Source organism: Sorex fumeus, unplaced genomic scaffold, assembly GCF_029834395.1.
Source record: "Sorex fumeus unplaced genomic scaffold, SorFum_2.1 ptg000183l, whole genome shotgun sequence".
NCBI lineage: Eukaryota > Metazoa > Chordata > Mammalia > Eulipotyphla > Soricidae > Sorex > Sorex fumeus.
Genome location: NW_026606240.1, coordinates 2,408,790 through 2,424,670, shown reverse-complemented (window position 1 = coordinate 2,424,670; position 15,881 = coordinate 2,408,790). Strand labels below are relative to the sequence as shown.

Below are 15,881 nucleotides of genomic sequence, written 5' to 3'. Positions count from 1 at the left end.
CGGCAAGCTACCAAGAATATCTCGCCCGCACAGCAAAACCTGGCAAGTTACCCATGACGTATTTGATATGCCAAACACAGTAACAACAAAGTCTCACGATGGAGATGTTGCTGGGCCCGTTTGAGCAAATTGATGAACAACGGGAGGACAATGACAGTGACTATTAGCCACCAAAATGAGCATATTGGGGGCCGGAGAGATAGTACAGCAGGTAGAGCATTTATCTTGCATGTGGCAAACCAGGTTTAATCCCTGGCACCCCATATAATCCCCTGAGCCTGCTAGGAGAGATCCCTGAGTGCAGAACCTGGAGTAAACCCTGTATACTACCAGATATGGCTCAAAAATCAATAAACAACAAAAAAATGAGCATATTTTTTTTTACATTTTTAATTTATCTAATACATGTGTACTGAAGTTGTTTGTTTTGTTTTAGGTCTTCTTCCTTTGGTCTATTTGTCAGATGAATGTCATAATTTATTGGCAGTAAAGTTTTGGATAGATATAAATGAAGACATAATTAAACCACGTATGTTAATTGCTGCAAGTAATCTCCAGTGGCGACCAGAATCCAAATCAAGAATTCCTACTTTATTTGCTGGAGATTTTTCCATGTTTTCTGCCAATCCAAGGGAAGGACATTTTCAAGAGACTTTACATAAAGTGAAAAATTCTGTTGAGGTAAAATGAATTTTGAGAATTATTATACATCTTTATTAGTCCCTATTTTGATAGTCATAAAAGTGGTGATTTTTGTGAAAATTGAATCACTGAGATATAATATGTGGTATTTCATCATTAATTGCTCATGAACCTGAAGAGATGAGGGAATCATTGCTACCAGGGATAAATGATTGATTTGAAGAGGATTAAGAAAAATAGTGAGAAGAATGATCAGAACTACAGACCATGTTGACAAACAAAACAATTGATTAAGAGTAATAGGCGTGGGGCTGGTGTGATAGCACAGTGGGTAGGGCATTTGCCTTGCTCAGGGCCAACCCAGGTTCGATTCCCAGCATCCCATATGGTCCCCCCAGCACCATCAGGAGTAATTCTTGAGTGCATGAGCCAGGAGTAACCCCTGTGCATCCCTGGGTGTGACCCCAAAAAATAGAAAAACACAGAGTACTTAGTATTTAAATTCCTGATTCTTTCTGTGGTTGTTCAAGGATGACCTGGAGACAACTAAGATAATAGAGCATTTTAATGTTTTATAAAATGCGTTAATTAAATCATAGAAAATTGCTTGCATTTTACCATTTTTGGTTTCTGAAACAATTGCTTCATGTGGCTTAACCTATGCATTGTTCCAGTTAATTTTGTAGCAGTAGGAGGCAATTCTCTCATTGCTCTCACCTCAGGAATACTGTATGATATGAGATGATTCACAACTATTAGCGTATAAACAGCCCTGATATTCCAACAATAATTGCACTGTTATTGTATCTTGCTAATTAAACTAGATGGTAGAGGAGGTCTCATACATCTTTTTCTTTCCCTGGTTTATAGACATATACTCTTTTCCCCTCTCTTTTGCTTTCCAGTAACTGATTCTCTCTAACTTACATTAGTTTGTATTTTTACATTGGCATATTCTTTAACAGTTGCTGCCAAAATTTGTATTTTTTTTGTTTTGGGTTTTCTTTTTTTGTCGGAGGGGGGTGGCTTTTTGATACACAACTGGCTTTGCTCAAGCCTTATTCCTGGCTATACACTCAAGGATAACTCCTGGTGATCTGGGCTATCAGATGGGGTTCTGGGTATTGAACCTGGGTGGGCCACATGCAAGGCAAACATCCTACTCACTATAACTATAGCTCTGGCCCCTTCATTCTGTTTTCTGATCTAAATTTTTCTGGTATTAAAGGTAAACTTTCTGAAAACATGAATGGGTTTTCATTTGTTCCTGTGCATTTATAACTTACAAAACAACTTTTCCCATTTTTTTCTTAGAATATTGATGTATTTTGCAATGATGCAGAAAACAAGCTTATGCATATGCTTAATGCAGATGATCCCAGGTGGTCCACCCCAACTAAAGACTGTACTTCAGAGCCACACACTGTCCAACCAGTTCTTGATTCAGGAAGCAAGTTTCTGGTGAGTTATGTAAATTTAAATGATTATATGAATAGTTTTTGTGAAGAATATATTCTGTTGTGTATCAGTAAACATGGCAAAGTGTAATTAAACTTAATTAAAAGTGTGGTTGTTATGTGACTGATTGGTATAAATTAAGCTTTGTAATATGAAAATTAAATTTTGTTTATAGAAGCCAAAATGTGATACTCTAGGGCTAACTTTCACAGACAGGTACTTTGAGTTTTAGCATTCCAAGATTGATTTAATTTTTTGTTTTGTTTTGTTTCTGTGCCATAGTTGGCAATGCTTAGGAGTTCTCCTGGCACTGCACTCAGGAATTACTCCTGATGAGGCTCAGGGGACCACCTGGGGTGCTGGGGATCAAATATGGATCAACTTTATGCAAGGCAAACATCCTGTCCATTATATTATGTCTCCAGCTCCTGATTTAACTCTGTATCACAATAAATGCATGTCAAGCTAAAGTCTATATTAATTCTCAAGTAGCTAACAATTGCCTGGCATCTGTATTAACTCATTTAATCTTAACCCTTTGAGATTAAAAAAAATTATCATCTCCATGCTAGAGGGATTAACGATTACCTAAAGTCATAAAACTAGAAAAGTATAGAACCCAAGCAGTCTGTGTTCTTAAAATAGTTCTTAAATACTTATTTTCATATAACCTATTGGTAAAGGTAAAGGTAAAGGCCCTCCCGTTGATCGTCGATTTGCTCGAGCGGGCCCAGTAACGTCTCCATTGGAGACTTTGTTGTTATTGTGTTTGGCATATCGAATACTCTCGGTAGCTTGCCGGGCTTAAAAATATATTTATTAAAGCATAAACCATTTGCCTTAGTCTTTTTGTCTCTACTTCAGTTAGTTTTCATCTTTTACTGCCCTTTTTTGGGGGGTTGGGGGGCAGGCGTTGTTATACCACACTTGGGGTACTCAGGGATTACTCTTGACTCAGCTCAGGGATCACTCCTGGCAGGGCTCAGGGGATTCTCTGTAGTGTCAGGATTGAATGTGTGCAGGGCAAGTATCGTATCTCCAGCCACTTCATGCTATTCTTTTATTCCTGTAATTTAAAATTGCTTCCCTCTGAAATGAGAATAATAATATGAATGTCTTTAAAGTCCTCTGACTTAGTAATCATTAAGGAAGGAGAATGTGAGTGGTATTAATGTGTTTAAGTAAATTCTAATGAACAGTTGACTTGATTTTATCTTACTAGTATATAATTATATCAACTATTTTTTATTTGATGTCTCCTATCAATTATCAGAGCCCTTTGTTACTTTGTAAGACAAAAGAAAAGTCTGTTTCCACACCTGTGTCAGCCCAAATGACCTCCAAGTCTTGTTGTAAAAAGGAGACTGACGATCCAAAAACTTGCAAAAAGAGAAGAGCCTTGGATTTCTTGAGTAGTCTGCCTTTACCTCCACCTGTCAGTCCCATACGCACATTTGTTTCTCCAGCTGCACAGAAGGCATTTCAGCCACCACGGCGTTGTGGCATCAAATTAAATGAAAAACCCATAAAGAAAATAGCATTGAATTCTCCTCAGATGATGCCACTTAAAAAGTTTAATGACAGTTCTCTTTTGGAAAGTGATTCCATAGCTGATGAAGAACTAGCATTGATAAATACCCAAGGCCTTGTGTCTGGTCCAACCGAAAATCAGCTTATGTCTACTGAATCCACTAGAACTGCTCCCTCTTGTTCAAAAGAGTCTCTCGGACTGAAAAGGCATCATACTGCATCTGTAGTCAAAGATCAAGAGGAATCCTGTGACAGCATGGAAGAACGTGACATGAGTACAATAAAAAATATATCTAAGATTGCAAAGACATCAAAAACATGACTATAAATTAGTTATTGATGCTTTATCTTTCCTATTTGTAAGACATCAAATTGTACCTCAGTATTGTATACTGAGAAAAGTAATGAAATTGTTCTAACTGTATTTAAGTGTTTGTATATATCATTAGAGTGCTCATTGTCTGTTTCTGTACTGGTAGACTTCTATTTTTACATCTTAAAACTATTAACTAATCAAGAAAAATCTAAAATCTTTATGACTGGATTTGATCACTTCAGAATTTTACGAATAAAATAAAATGTAAATATACCTTTTATTTTCAGATTGTGTCTTAATTAAGTGACATTAGTTCTCCAAGTAACGTTATTTGGATTCATAGAATTTATTTCTTTTTGTTCTTTGGGTCTTTGTTTTTGTTCTCCAGCAATAATAACTATGGACGTTTTCTTATGTTTTAGTTTTTATGTTTTTGTTTTTCTATGTTTTCTTAAGTTTTAGTTCTATGGGCCCATCCTAATCAAAAATCAGAATATTGAAATATTACAGTGATGTTTTTATTTGACCAATTCTCCATTCTTTTTTTTTGTTTGTTTGTTTATATGTAGGAGTACTGCTATTTATTCAGCCACTGATTAGCTGATTGAATTGTGCATGAACTCCACCTTACTTTTTTTTTTCATTTTTTATAATTTTATTTATTGAATCACCATGAGAGCAGTTAGAAAACTTTCGGGTCTGTCTCGGTCATACAATGAAACATCCGTACCTTTACCAGTGCCCATATTCCACCCCCAACAACCCCAGTATACCCTCATCCCACACCCTCCCCCTACCAGTGGGGCAGATGATTTCCACATTACTCTCTCTCTACTTTGATCACATTCAATATTTTGACACCAGACCCACCATTATTTTTTTTTATATAATTTTATTTATTGAATCACCGTGAGAGCAGTTACAAAGCTTTCGGGTCTAAGTCTCGGTCATACAATGAAACACCCATACCTTCACCAGTGCCCATTCTCCACTACCAAAAACCCCAGTATACCCCCATCCCACACCCTCCCCCTACCTGTGGGGCAGATGATTTCCACATTACTCTCTCTCTACTTTTATCACATTCAATATTTTGACACCAAACCCACTATTATTATTTGAGATTTTACCCCAACACTCAGATCTGCTGAAAAGGCAACAGTAGACAATTTGTGTTTTATTTCTGGTTATGAATAACATGATGTCGCGTGGCTGCAGTAGGGCCACGTGATTTTGAAATTCCGAAATTTTTTTTTAAACACCATGAGGTACAGTTGTAGATTTACAATTTTTTGTGCTTGGGTTTAGATTATACAATGATCAAATACCCATCCCTCCACCAGTGCCCATTTTCCACCACCATGGATAATATCCCTCCCACCCCCATCCCTCCCATCCCACCTGCCTCTGTGGCAGGGCGATCCCTTGTGTTCTCTCTCTCCTTTTGGGTGTTGTGGTCTGCAAAAGAGGCTTTGAGTGGCAAACATGTTCAGTCCATAGTCTACTTTCAACATGCATCTTCCCTCCTGAGAGGATCCTCCAAATATCCTTTATTTGGTGCTCCCTTCTCTATCTGAGCTGCCCTTTCCCCTAGAATGCCTGGCTGGCTTCTAAGCTATGGAGTAATCCTCCTGGTGCTGATCTCAGCTATTCTTGGGTATTGATCTCATATTTTGTTACTTTATATTCCCCAGATGAATGCAATCTTTCTATGTCTGTCCCTCTCTTTCTGACTCATTTCGCTTAGCATGATACTTTCCATGTTGTACCACTTGTACATAAATTTCATGACTTCATCTTTTCTAACAGCTACATAGTACTCCATTGTGTAGATGTACCAAAGTTTCTTTAACCAGTCATCTGTTCTTAGGCATTCAGGTTTCTTCCAGTTTCTGGCTATTGTAAAGAGTGCTGCAATGAACAAACAAGTGCAGATGTCACTTCGACTATACCTTTTTGCCTCTCTGGGATATATTCCCAGGAGTGGTATTGCTGGGTCAAATGGGAGCTCAATTTCTAATTTTTTGAGCATCATCCATACTGTTTTCCAGAAGGGCTGAACCAGTCGACATTCCCACCAACAGTGAAGGAGTGTCCCTTTCTCGCCACATCCGCGCCAGCATTGGTTGCTTTTGTTCTTTTGGATGTGGGCCAGTCTCTGAGGTGTGAGATGGTATCTCATTGTGGTTTTGATCTGCATCTCCCTGATGATTAATGATGTAGAGCATTTTCTCATGTGCTTTTTTGCCATTCGGATTTCTTCTTTGAGAAAGTTTCTGTTCATTTCATTGCCCCATTTTTTGATGGGGTTGGATGTTTTCTTCTTGTGGAGTTCAACCAGTATTTTGTATATCCTTGATATCAACCCCTTGTCAGATGTGTATTCGGCGAATATCCTTTCCCATTCTGTAGACTGTCTTTGTATTTTGGTCACTGTTTCTTTTGAGGTGCAGAAACTTCTTAGTTTAAGATAGTCCCATTATCTATCTCTGTTTTCACTTGCTCGGCCAGTGGCGTGGCATCTTTGAAGATACCATTAGCTTCAATGTCATGGAGGGTTTTGCCAACTTTGTCTTCAATGTACCTTATGGTTTCTGGTCTGATGTTGAGGTCTTTAATCCATTTTGATCTTACTTTTGTACATGGTGTTAGGCAGAATTCTGAGCCCACTTTTTTGCATGTAGCCATCCAGTTCTGCCAGCACACTTTGTTAAAGAGGCTTTCCTTACTCCATTTCACATTACTTGCACCTTTATCAAAGATTAGATGATCATATGATTGAGGGGAGATCAGACTCACCATTATTATTTGAGATTTTACCCCAACACTCAGATTTGCTGAAAAGGCAACAGTAGACAATTTGTTTTATATTGCTGGTTATGAATAACATATGATGTCGCATGGCTGCAGTAATGGCTGCGCAGTTTTGAAATTTCAAAATTTTAACACTTAAATCTGGAGGGATTTCTGCCAAAACCTGCTGGGTTCCGAGAGTTGCTCCTGAGTCTCTGGGATCATGGCCTTTAAGCAGCTTGATCAGGAGCTAGAATGGCCGTTTGTGGGCGATGACTTGGGGTCTCGTTGGGGTGGGGAGGACAGGACCAGCTCCACCTCCATCCCATGAGGCCCAACATGTCTTGTCACTGCGGGCTCAAACCTGACTGTCCAATGGCCTCTGGAGGATGATGGACTCCGAGACACCAAGGGGGAGCAGGTGGAGGGACAACACCCTTTCCCCCCTAGGGTGGCCCAGCGACAGTAATCTACTGCGTGGTCTGAACGCATTTCTGCCAAAAGCCGCTGGATTTCAAGATTTGTTTTTGAGTCTCTGGGATCACGGCCGTTAAGCAGCTTGATCAGGAGCCAGAGAGGCTGTTCGTGGACGATGACTTGGAGGTCTCATTGGGATGGGGAGGACAGAACCGGCTCCACCCGCATCCCGTGAGGCCCAACAAGTTTGTCACTGAGAGCCCAGGCCTGACTGTCCAATGGCCTCTGTAGGATGACGGCCACCGAGCCGCCAAGGGGGAGCAGGCAGAGGGACAACACCCTTTCCCCCCTGGGGTGGCCCAGCAACAGTAACCTACTGTGGGGTCTGGACGCATTTCTGCCAAAAGCCGCTGGGTTTCAAGATTTGCTTTTGAGTCTCTGGGATCTTGGCCACTAAGCAGCTTGATTAGGAGCCAGAGAGGCCATTTGTGAGCGATGACTTGGGGTCTTGTTGGGGTGGGGAGGACAGGACTGGCTCCACCCCCATCCCATGAGGCCCAAAATGTCTCATCACTGCGGGCCCAAACCTGACTGTCCAGTGGCCTCTGGAGGATGGAGGCCACCAGGCCACCAGGGGGAACAGGCCAAGGCACAAAACCTATTCCCACCTGCAGTGGCCCAGCACCAGTAACCTACTGCAGGGACTGGATGCATTTCTGCCAAAAGCCACTGGGTTTTGAGATTTGTTTCTGAGTCTCTGGGATCATGGCCATTAAGCAGTTCAATCAGGAACCAGAGAGGCCATGCCTTCAATTATATAGCTGAGCCGGAGGTGGTTTGTGGGTGTGTTTCCCACATACCTAAGTTTTGGCCGTTTACTTTCTTGGTAAACTTTGCCCCAAGTTTTTGGGGTCTGGCCAAAGGCACAGCAGCAATTTTGGGGTATCTGGAAGTCTGAAGGCGCCATCAGGCTGCTGATGCACTCGCCTCACAGATACAGATTGACCTGCTGGCAGCACCATACCCCCCAATTCTCTATTCTTAAGGTGGCAAAACTATGACTCTTGGGGTCAAAGAGAAAATCGGTAGGGCCCTTGCCTTGAACACAGCCAATCTAGGTTCAATCCCCGGCACCCCATGTGATCCCCTGAACTCCGCCAGGAGTGATTCTTGAGCACAGAGTCAGGAATAAACTCTGAGCACCACTGAATGTGACCCAATAATACAAAGAAACAAAAAAAAATAGAACTCTTGATGTAATTATTCTGTTGTCAGCTCTAATTTCTATTAAAAACTCAAGGATTTTAAGGTTTGGAGCAATAATACAGCGGGTAGGGGGCTTGCCGTGCACTGCAGCCAACCCAGGTTCAATCCCAGGCATCTCCTAAGGCCCCTAGTACAGGCCAAAGTGATTCCTGAGTGCAGAGCCAGGAATAACCCCTGAGCATCACCAGATATGACCCAAAAACAAAACATTAAAATTTTTTTTTTCTTTTTGGGTGACACCCAGTGATGCACAGGGGTTACTCCTGGTTCTGCACTCAGGAATTACTCCTGGCGGTGCTCTGGGGACTATATGGGATGCTGGGCATCGAACCCAGGTTGGCCGTGTGCAAGGCAAACACCCTACCTGCTGTGCTATCACTCCAGCCGCAAAACATTAAAAATTTTTAAATCATAGGCAAATTTCAATTTGGGGATTTTTTTTTAAACAAAATGGTCATCCTGACTACAACCTGAGAAACCCCTAGATTCAAATTGACACAGAAATAACTGCATTAGTTTTAACCCTTCACATTACTCAGTACTCACTTAAAAACCAAAACAATACTCATTCTCTCAGCGGCTAAGCAGAATAGTTCATTTTAAGCTGACAGTCTCATTTGTTTTGGGTTTGGCTTTTTTGTGGTGGGAAAGGGCCTACCTGGCATTGCTCAGGGATAGGAGTCAGTGCAGGAATTGAACCCAACATGCTAAGAATGTCTTCCAGCCTTTGAGCCATGTCCCAACCCTCATGGTTCCTGTAATATTTCATAAAAAAAAAGAAGAAACCGTTCTGACTGGCAACGGCATGAAGAAGTTCTTAAATCAGGCTTCAAGTCTTTAAATATGTCTAAATTTACATATAATACTGTGTTTTCAAATCTAATAAGCACACTGTAAAGTTAAGAGTAAATCATTCGAAAATGCAATTTGTTTCCTTCCATAACTATCTCATGATTTTTATCTCCTGAAAGTCATTGACATAGTTCATTCTGCTGTTCTTTGAAACTCAGCTATTCCATCCTTATTGTGATTTAAGTTTTGTTTATAAAACTATTCAGTTTTGTATCCTATTATTTCCCTAGTAATCCACTATAATAGAACAGGGAATAAAATTTGAGTCTCGGATGAATAGGAAGAATAAGGATTTCTTCTTACTTTAATCATGAAAAATTTAGCTGTTATTACCTCCATTTCCATTTACATGACCTGTTTTAGTGAGATCTTATCCACATATTACATTTTGTGAATTATAGACAATTACATTTTGTGAATCGTAGATAATCAAGAGCCTATTAAATATGAAGCACCATGTCAGCTCTATGGCTGAAGCAAACCATATCACATCAAAACAAATCAATATCAAAAAATTTTTTTCATTATATAAATCAGGGGCTGGAGAGATAAGACAGGGATTAAGGCACTTGCCTTGCATAACTGACCCTGATTAGATCCCCAGAACCACATACAGTTCTCGGCATATCCAGGAGTGACCCCTTCCTGAGCACAGTCTGGTGGGTCCCAAAAACTCAAACAAGTTTTGTAAAATCAGAGGCCGTGGGGGGCTGGAGCGATAACAGCAGGTAGGGCGTTTGTCTTGCACATGGCCGACCCGGGTTCAATTCCCAGTATTCCATATAGTCCAGTGAGCACTGCGGGGTAATTCCTGAGTGCAGAGTCAGGAGGAGTGACCCAAAAAGAAAAAAAAAATCAGGCCATGGGTGTTGAAAAAAGATCACTTCAACCTGGGATAAGTAAAGCGAGGGCATTTAATCATAATTAATGCTTCCAAACAAGCATTCCCAATCTTCTAGGAAATAAAACAGCAAATAGCAACAACTTTGTACGCCACAGTGTTTAAGTAAAGTGGGGCAGAGGGTGAGGAGAGGGAGGGACACAGAAAATAGACCAGGAACTATTCTGAAGTCTAAAAGTACTGAATCTAGAACGGGAAAACACTCTGTGGTGGGCACTGGCTCAGCCCAAAGGAACCAGAAGCCCTCAGCAGCCAGGTGTCTCTCAGCAGGGCTTGAGTTCTGGAATCACAGAAGATAGGAAGATCATTATGCTTTATTTAGATACATGTAGTTTAGTAAAATTATAGCAATGCCTTAGGTTGATTCAATTTTGCTGTTTAAAAAAAATGGCAAGTGACAGAAACTGGAAGAAACCTGAATGCCCAAGAACAGATGACTGGTTAAAGAAACTGGTACATCTACACAATGGAGTACTATGTAGCTGTTAGAAAAGATGAAGTCATGAAATTTACATACAAGTGGTACAACATGGAAAGTATCATGCTAAGCGAAATGAGTCAGAAAGAGAGGGATAGACATAGAAAGATTGCATTCATCTGGGGAATATAAAGTAACAAAATATGAGATTAATACCCAAGAATAGCTGAGATCAGCACCAGGAGGATTACTCCATAGCTTAGAGGCCAACCAGGAGGATTACTCCATAGCTTAGAGGCCAGCCGGGCATTCTAGGGGAAAGGGCAGCTCAGATAGAGAAGGGAGCACCAAATAGAGGGTGTTTGGAGGATCTTCCCAGGAGGGGAGATGCATGTCGAAAGTAGACTATGGACTGAACATGTTTGCCACTCAATGCCTCTTTTGCAGACCACAACACCCAAAAGGAGAGAACACAAGGGATCGCCCTGCCACAGAGGCAGGGTGGGACGGGGGCGGGATGGGGGTGGAAGGGATATTATCCATGGTGGTGGAAAATGGGCACTGGTGGAGGGATGGGTATTTGATCGTTGTATAATCGAAACCCAAGCACAAAAAATTGTAAATCTACAACTGTACCTCATGGTGTTTCACTAACAATAAAAAAAAATGGCAAGTGAATTGCTGGTAGTCCACAAGCTATTGACGAACAGATTCCACAAATGTCCAGAGGAAATATTAAGGCAATGAGATTGCTAAATAACTTTTCTTACTCCCCAGGTCTACCCAAGTTTGATTCCTCCGCCCCTCTCGGAGAGCCCGGCAAGCTACCGAGAGTATCTCGCCCACACAGCAAAGCCTGGCAAGCTCCCCATGACATATTTAATATGCCAAGCACAGTAACAAGTCTCACAGTGTTACTGGGCCCGCTCAAGCAAATCGATGAACAACGGGAGGACAGTGACAGTGACTCCCCACTTCACGGATACCGTGGCCAGAATCTCACGCACTCCTGCCTCTCGAACATCAGTTGTGTTTCTTCGGGGTTGCACAGCAGGTATGTGGACTTGGACGCTTGGCCACACTGTGCATAGGTTGCACACCTTCAGTTGTGACGCTTACCTCTGTTCACAGGGGCTGCACTCTGCTCACACAAATGCTTGTCAGGTCACAGTTCTTGATTGTGGAACTGGCACATCTTTTAGTGCTCCTTGTGAGCTAGGGGCACGGGTGTGAGGGTCACGCCCATTTGTGCTCACACACCTGACTATCCTGACTGAATCTCTGGGCTCGGGACTCATGAAGTTGCAGGCTCAAGCACCGGCACTGCCATAGCGGGACTCAGCTCATCTGGCAGCCCCAGCCATTGCCCTGGTGGCCTTGCAGCCACTCAGCTGTCCCCAACTGCCTTTGTCCCAATCTGCTTAGAATGGTGAGAAAATTATGACCTTAAAAATCTAATTCTGGGGCGGGAGTGATAGTACAGCGGGTAGGGCATTTGCCTTGCACAAGGCTGATCCAGGTTCGGTTCCCAGCATCCGACATGGTCTCCCGAGCATTGCCAGGAGTACTTCCTGAGTGCAAAGCCAGGAGTAACCCCTGAGCATCGCCAGGTGTGACCCCCCTAAAAAAAGCAAAAAAAAAAATACAATTCTTAGGATGGTCACCTTCTACAGAATCAATTTAAATTTTTATGTTGAGGGACACAGCAGTAGTACAGCAGGGAGGGCACTTGTCTTGCACATGGCTCACCCAAGTTTGATCCCCCCAACACTCCATATGGTCAACCCCATCAGCCCTCCAGGAATGATGCCTGAACAAAGAGTCAGGAGTCATCTCTGAACACAATTGGCGTGGCCAAAAAAAAACAAATAGGGACTTGAGAGATAGTACAGTGGGTAGGGCGTTTATTTGCCTCCCATGTGATCAACCTGTGTTCTATCCCTGGCACTCTATATGCCCCCCACCCGACCCCACCCCGCCAAGAACCACCAACAGTGATTCTTGAGTGCAGAGCCACGAGAAACCCCTGAGCATTGCCAGGTGTAGCCCCAAGACAAAAAGAAGTAAATTTTTATGTTGAACCAAAAGGGAAATGTTCCAATTCAGAGACAAATCCATATAAAGTAATATCATATGTAATTTTTAATAACCATGAAAGCACCATCATTTAGGACACAAAATAATACTTGCAGAATATTAGAAGCTGTTGGGCAACAACAAAAAATAAATAAAGCTTACAACCAACATGGTTTTATCTGATAGTCTCAGGTCCAATTAATCTGATGTCAACCATCTGAGCTTTCATCTGGATTCATGGATTCATAAATTCATTACTGATATTAACAGGACATTTTAGAGTTGCAGAACTTCGTCATAAACGATGCTACATAAAACACCAAGTTAGTTCATCACACGGTGAACAGTGAACTTTATCCCCGAATGATCGAGGCCCTGGGAGCTCACTTTGATGCCTAAATGTGCACTGTCAACTGATGACACACATTTATAAACATGATTTTTTGATTATTCCTCCCAAAAACCTGTGTCTCCTCAGGGCAGGTTTATTTTATTTCCACTATTAGCAAAACAGTCAAAAGCTACTCAGTTCTAATTACATTCAATAAAAACACATGATGTAACTTAAATGACACTGATTTTCTTCAGGAGCCTGTGTAGCTATTTAAAAGATGTCAATGGTTTCACAAAGGTGAATCGCCAAAGGAGTACTTTCCAAAGAGGTAAAGGTAAAGGTAAAGGCCCTCCCGTTGATCGTCGATTTGCTCGAGCGGGCCCAGTAACGTCTCCATTGGAGACTTTGTTGTTACTGTGTCTGGCATATCGAATACTCTCGGTAGCTTGCCGGGCTCTCCGAGAGGGGCGGAGGAATCGAACTCGGGTCGGCCATGTTGGCCGCTTGTAAGGTGAATGCCCTACCCGCTGTGCAAGAGTCTAGGATATTCCCAAGATGTTTATTTCAGTATGTTCCTTTTAAAGGAAAATCGATGTCATTGAAGTCACACAATTCACATTTTTTTAATGCACAGGTGATCAGGGCAACAGTGGCACTGAAATCAAATTTTTCCTTCCTCCCATTTCTCTCCCACCTTTCCAACTTTCCTAATGGAGATGAATGTCCTGAAAAGAAAAATAGGCACTGAAGCGTGTGTTATTTTGTCACCTACGTTCTTGCTTATGGTGTCAGGTCACAGTTTCACATTTTCCCCAGAGAGAAAGTAACGTTGTTGAATTTATCTGCAGAGTTCCCCACATCAGACCATGCATATATGATCACTTGAACAAATGTTTATTGAAGATGAAAATAATGGCTTCGGTTCAAAAACTTTGAGATTCTACTATTTACACTGGAGTTAGAGCTCTGAGTAAAACGAGACGACAAATAAATACTAAAAATCAAAGTAAAAACTCATTTGGGAACATCTGGAATGCCTCTAATATCCGTGGTGACAGCCTCCCCTCCTGCTGGTGTTCCTCTCGTTGGTGAAGCCACCATGCGGCCGCCGCTGTGGGAACTCAGCGTAGGTGTTCCAGTAGCCTGTGCCATTGGAAAACGATGTATTATTCCTGTCCTGGTTTCTGTTCATTCTGTTTGGTTTTTCTGCATGAAGAACACTGTGAAAGGTAACATTATGTTCATACCGTTCTTTCATGCGCTGTATTTTTTCTCTTGGAACTCCGTGAATGTTTCTTCTATGGGGGTGAGAGGGAGAAATGCGAACATTTAGTTACAGCAGTGTATCAAAAAGAGTTCCTCATAAAGCTTAAATTCTCTTACTATTCCACAGATACACACTCCCCGTTCTCGGGACCCAACTTGAGTCAAACAGCATGAAGAGGTTATCTTTCAGACCCCTCTTCGCCTTGCATGCTGCCCCTTACACCCCCGAACTACCCTAAGCCTAGTAAAAAGCGAAAGCTTGTTTGTCTAGAAGTCTCGATTCCTTGCTTCAAGACAGAAAACAATACCATGAGATCTTTCTATCACATATGTGCTTGTTAATCACGCAGGTATTTATCCATTGATGTCAGTCATACGTACTGCTCCATGCTTACTAAAACAATCCCAGTTTCCAGCGGATATGTAAATTTACTGGGGATAGAGTTAGGAATGTAATTACCAGAGAGGCCAAGTAAGGAACAGGGCACAGGAAACAGGATTTTTAATAATCACCTCAGGTGACTGTGAGAGGCACAATCCCAACTCAGAACTGCTATCTGCTTGTAATCATAAAATGAACTAGCCTCATTCACTAAAAGTAAACTCTGATCTCAGAAGCTACTCTGAATCACTGGCATTATTAGAAAACACAAATAGTGGCCATCAGAACCCATGCAATTAATAAAAAGTTATTGCTTTATAAATGAGAAGAAGCATCTAGATCATAAATGAACCACCAAGCAAAATGCTCACTATCTAAAGACCTCTAACCTAAATGCAAAATCCTCACTGACATGTGCAATCCCATGCAAAGGAAAATGCTTTTAAAGGTTCATTAATAAAAAAGCATTTTAGCCGAATGTTAAGTGTGTCCTTTTTAAGCACCAAGGCCAAGCCAAGATTTAGCATTTAGCATTACATTAGATAGCTGACCCCCAAGCTAAAGTCTTCACATAAATAATTCCAAAGTTATCAATTTCCAAGAATTACCATTTCTGGCCTGAAAACTACCATGTCCGTTTCCAGCCCGAAAAGATGCTTTTGTTCAGTCTGAAATACCTGAAAACAGCAGGATACAGAATGAGGAACTAGAAAAACAAAGAAGTACCTGGCTAACTCTTGAACGTTGAATTTCCAGCGAGTGTCAGGTTCTCGGAATATAACTTCATAGTTATTTTCAAGTGCCTGATTTTTCAAAAGTACATAAAACATTGAAGACATGGTATGTATGTTTGGGAATGCGTATGCTGCCACTTAACATTTACTACAAAGCTTTTTCTAATGTTTTTAAACAAGTAATCCAATGTTTTTACTTAAATTCATAAGTTAGTTTACTTTCACACTCAGATGGTATGCTGGTTCCCCAGGATAAATTGCATTCAGATTATAAAACTAGGAAAGTTCTTTGTCATGGACATCTGTCAAAATATCTGGATATTTAAAACGGCCTGTCCACAGATATAAGAAATGAACTCATGGCTTCTCAAAGACAATTATGTAAATATCATACTTTCATTGTCAAAGGCCTCGCCCTATCCTTCGTGCCTGGGTTTGAAAAGTGAGTGTGTGACAGGCAAAGAACTTGAGAATTAAATGCGATTTTCCACATACT

General features: G+C 41.3%; 2 protein-coding genes across 3 annotated transcripts in view; one reads left to right on the top strand and one right to left on the bottom strand.

The window, feature by feature from the left end:
- Positions 1-4,131, top strand: part of BRCA2 (BRCA2 DNA repair associated) — a 71,104-nt gene extending 66,973 nt beyond the window's left edge. The window contains 4 exon segments of the mRNA XM_056107939.1: positions 437-681; positions 1,957-2,103; positions 3,374-3,924; positions 3,926-4,131. Of these exon segments, the coding sequence (XP_055963914.1) occupies positions 437-681; positions 1,957-2,103; positions 3,374-3,924; positions 3,926-4,049 (1,067 nt within the window). The 3' untranslated portion in view covers positions 4,050-4,131.
- An 8,581-nt stretch (positions 4,132-12,712) lies between these two features.
- Positions 12,713-15,881, bottom strand: part of N4BP2L1 (NEDD4 binding protein 2 like 1) — a 32,973-nt gene continuing 29,804 nt past the window's right edge. The window contains exons 4-5 of one of the 2 annotated variants that reach the window (XM_056107936.1): positions 15,378-15,454; positions 12,713-14,301 (exon numbers count right to left, since the gene is read on the bottom strand). In XM_056107936.1, coding sequence (XP_055963911.1) covers positions 14,043-14,301; positions 15,378-15,454 — 336 coding nt within the window. In that variant the 3' untranslated portion in view covers positions 12,713-14,042. Of the gene's footprint in view, positions 14,302-15,259; positions 15,329-15,377; positions 15,455-15,881 lie in introns of both variants that reach the window. The other variant, XM_056107937.1, reaches the window with a different exon arrangement.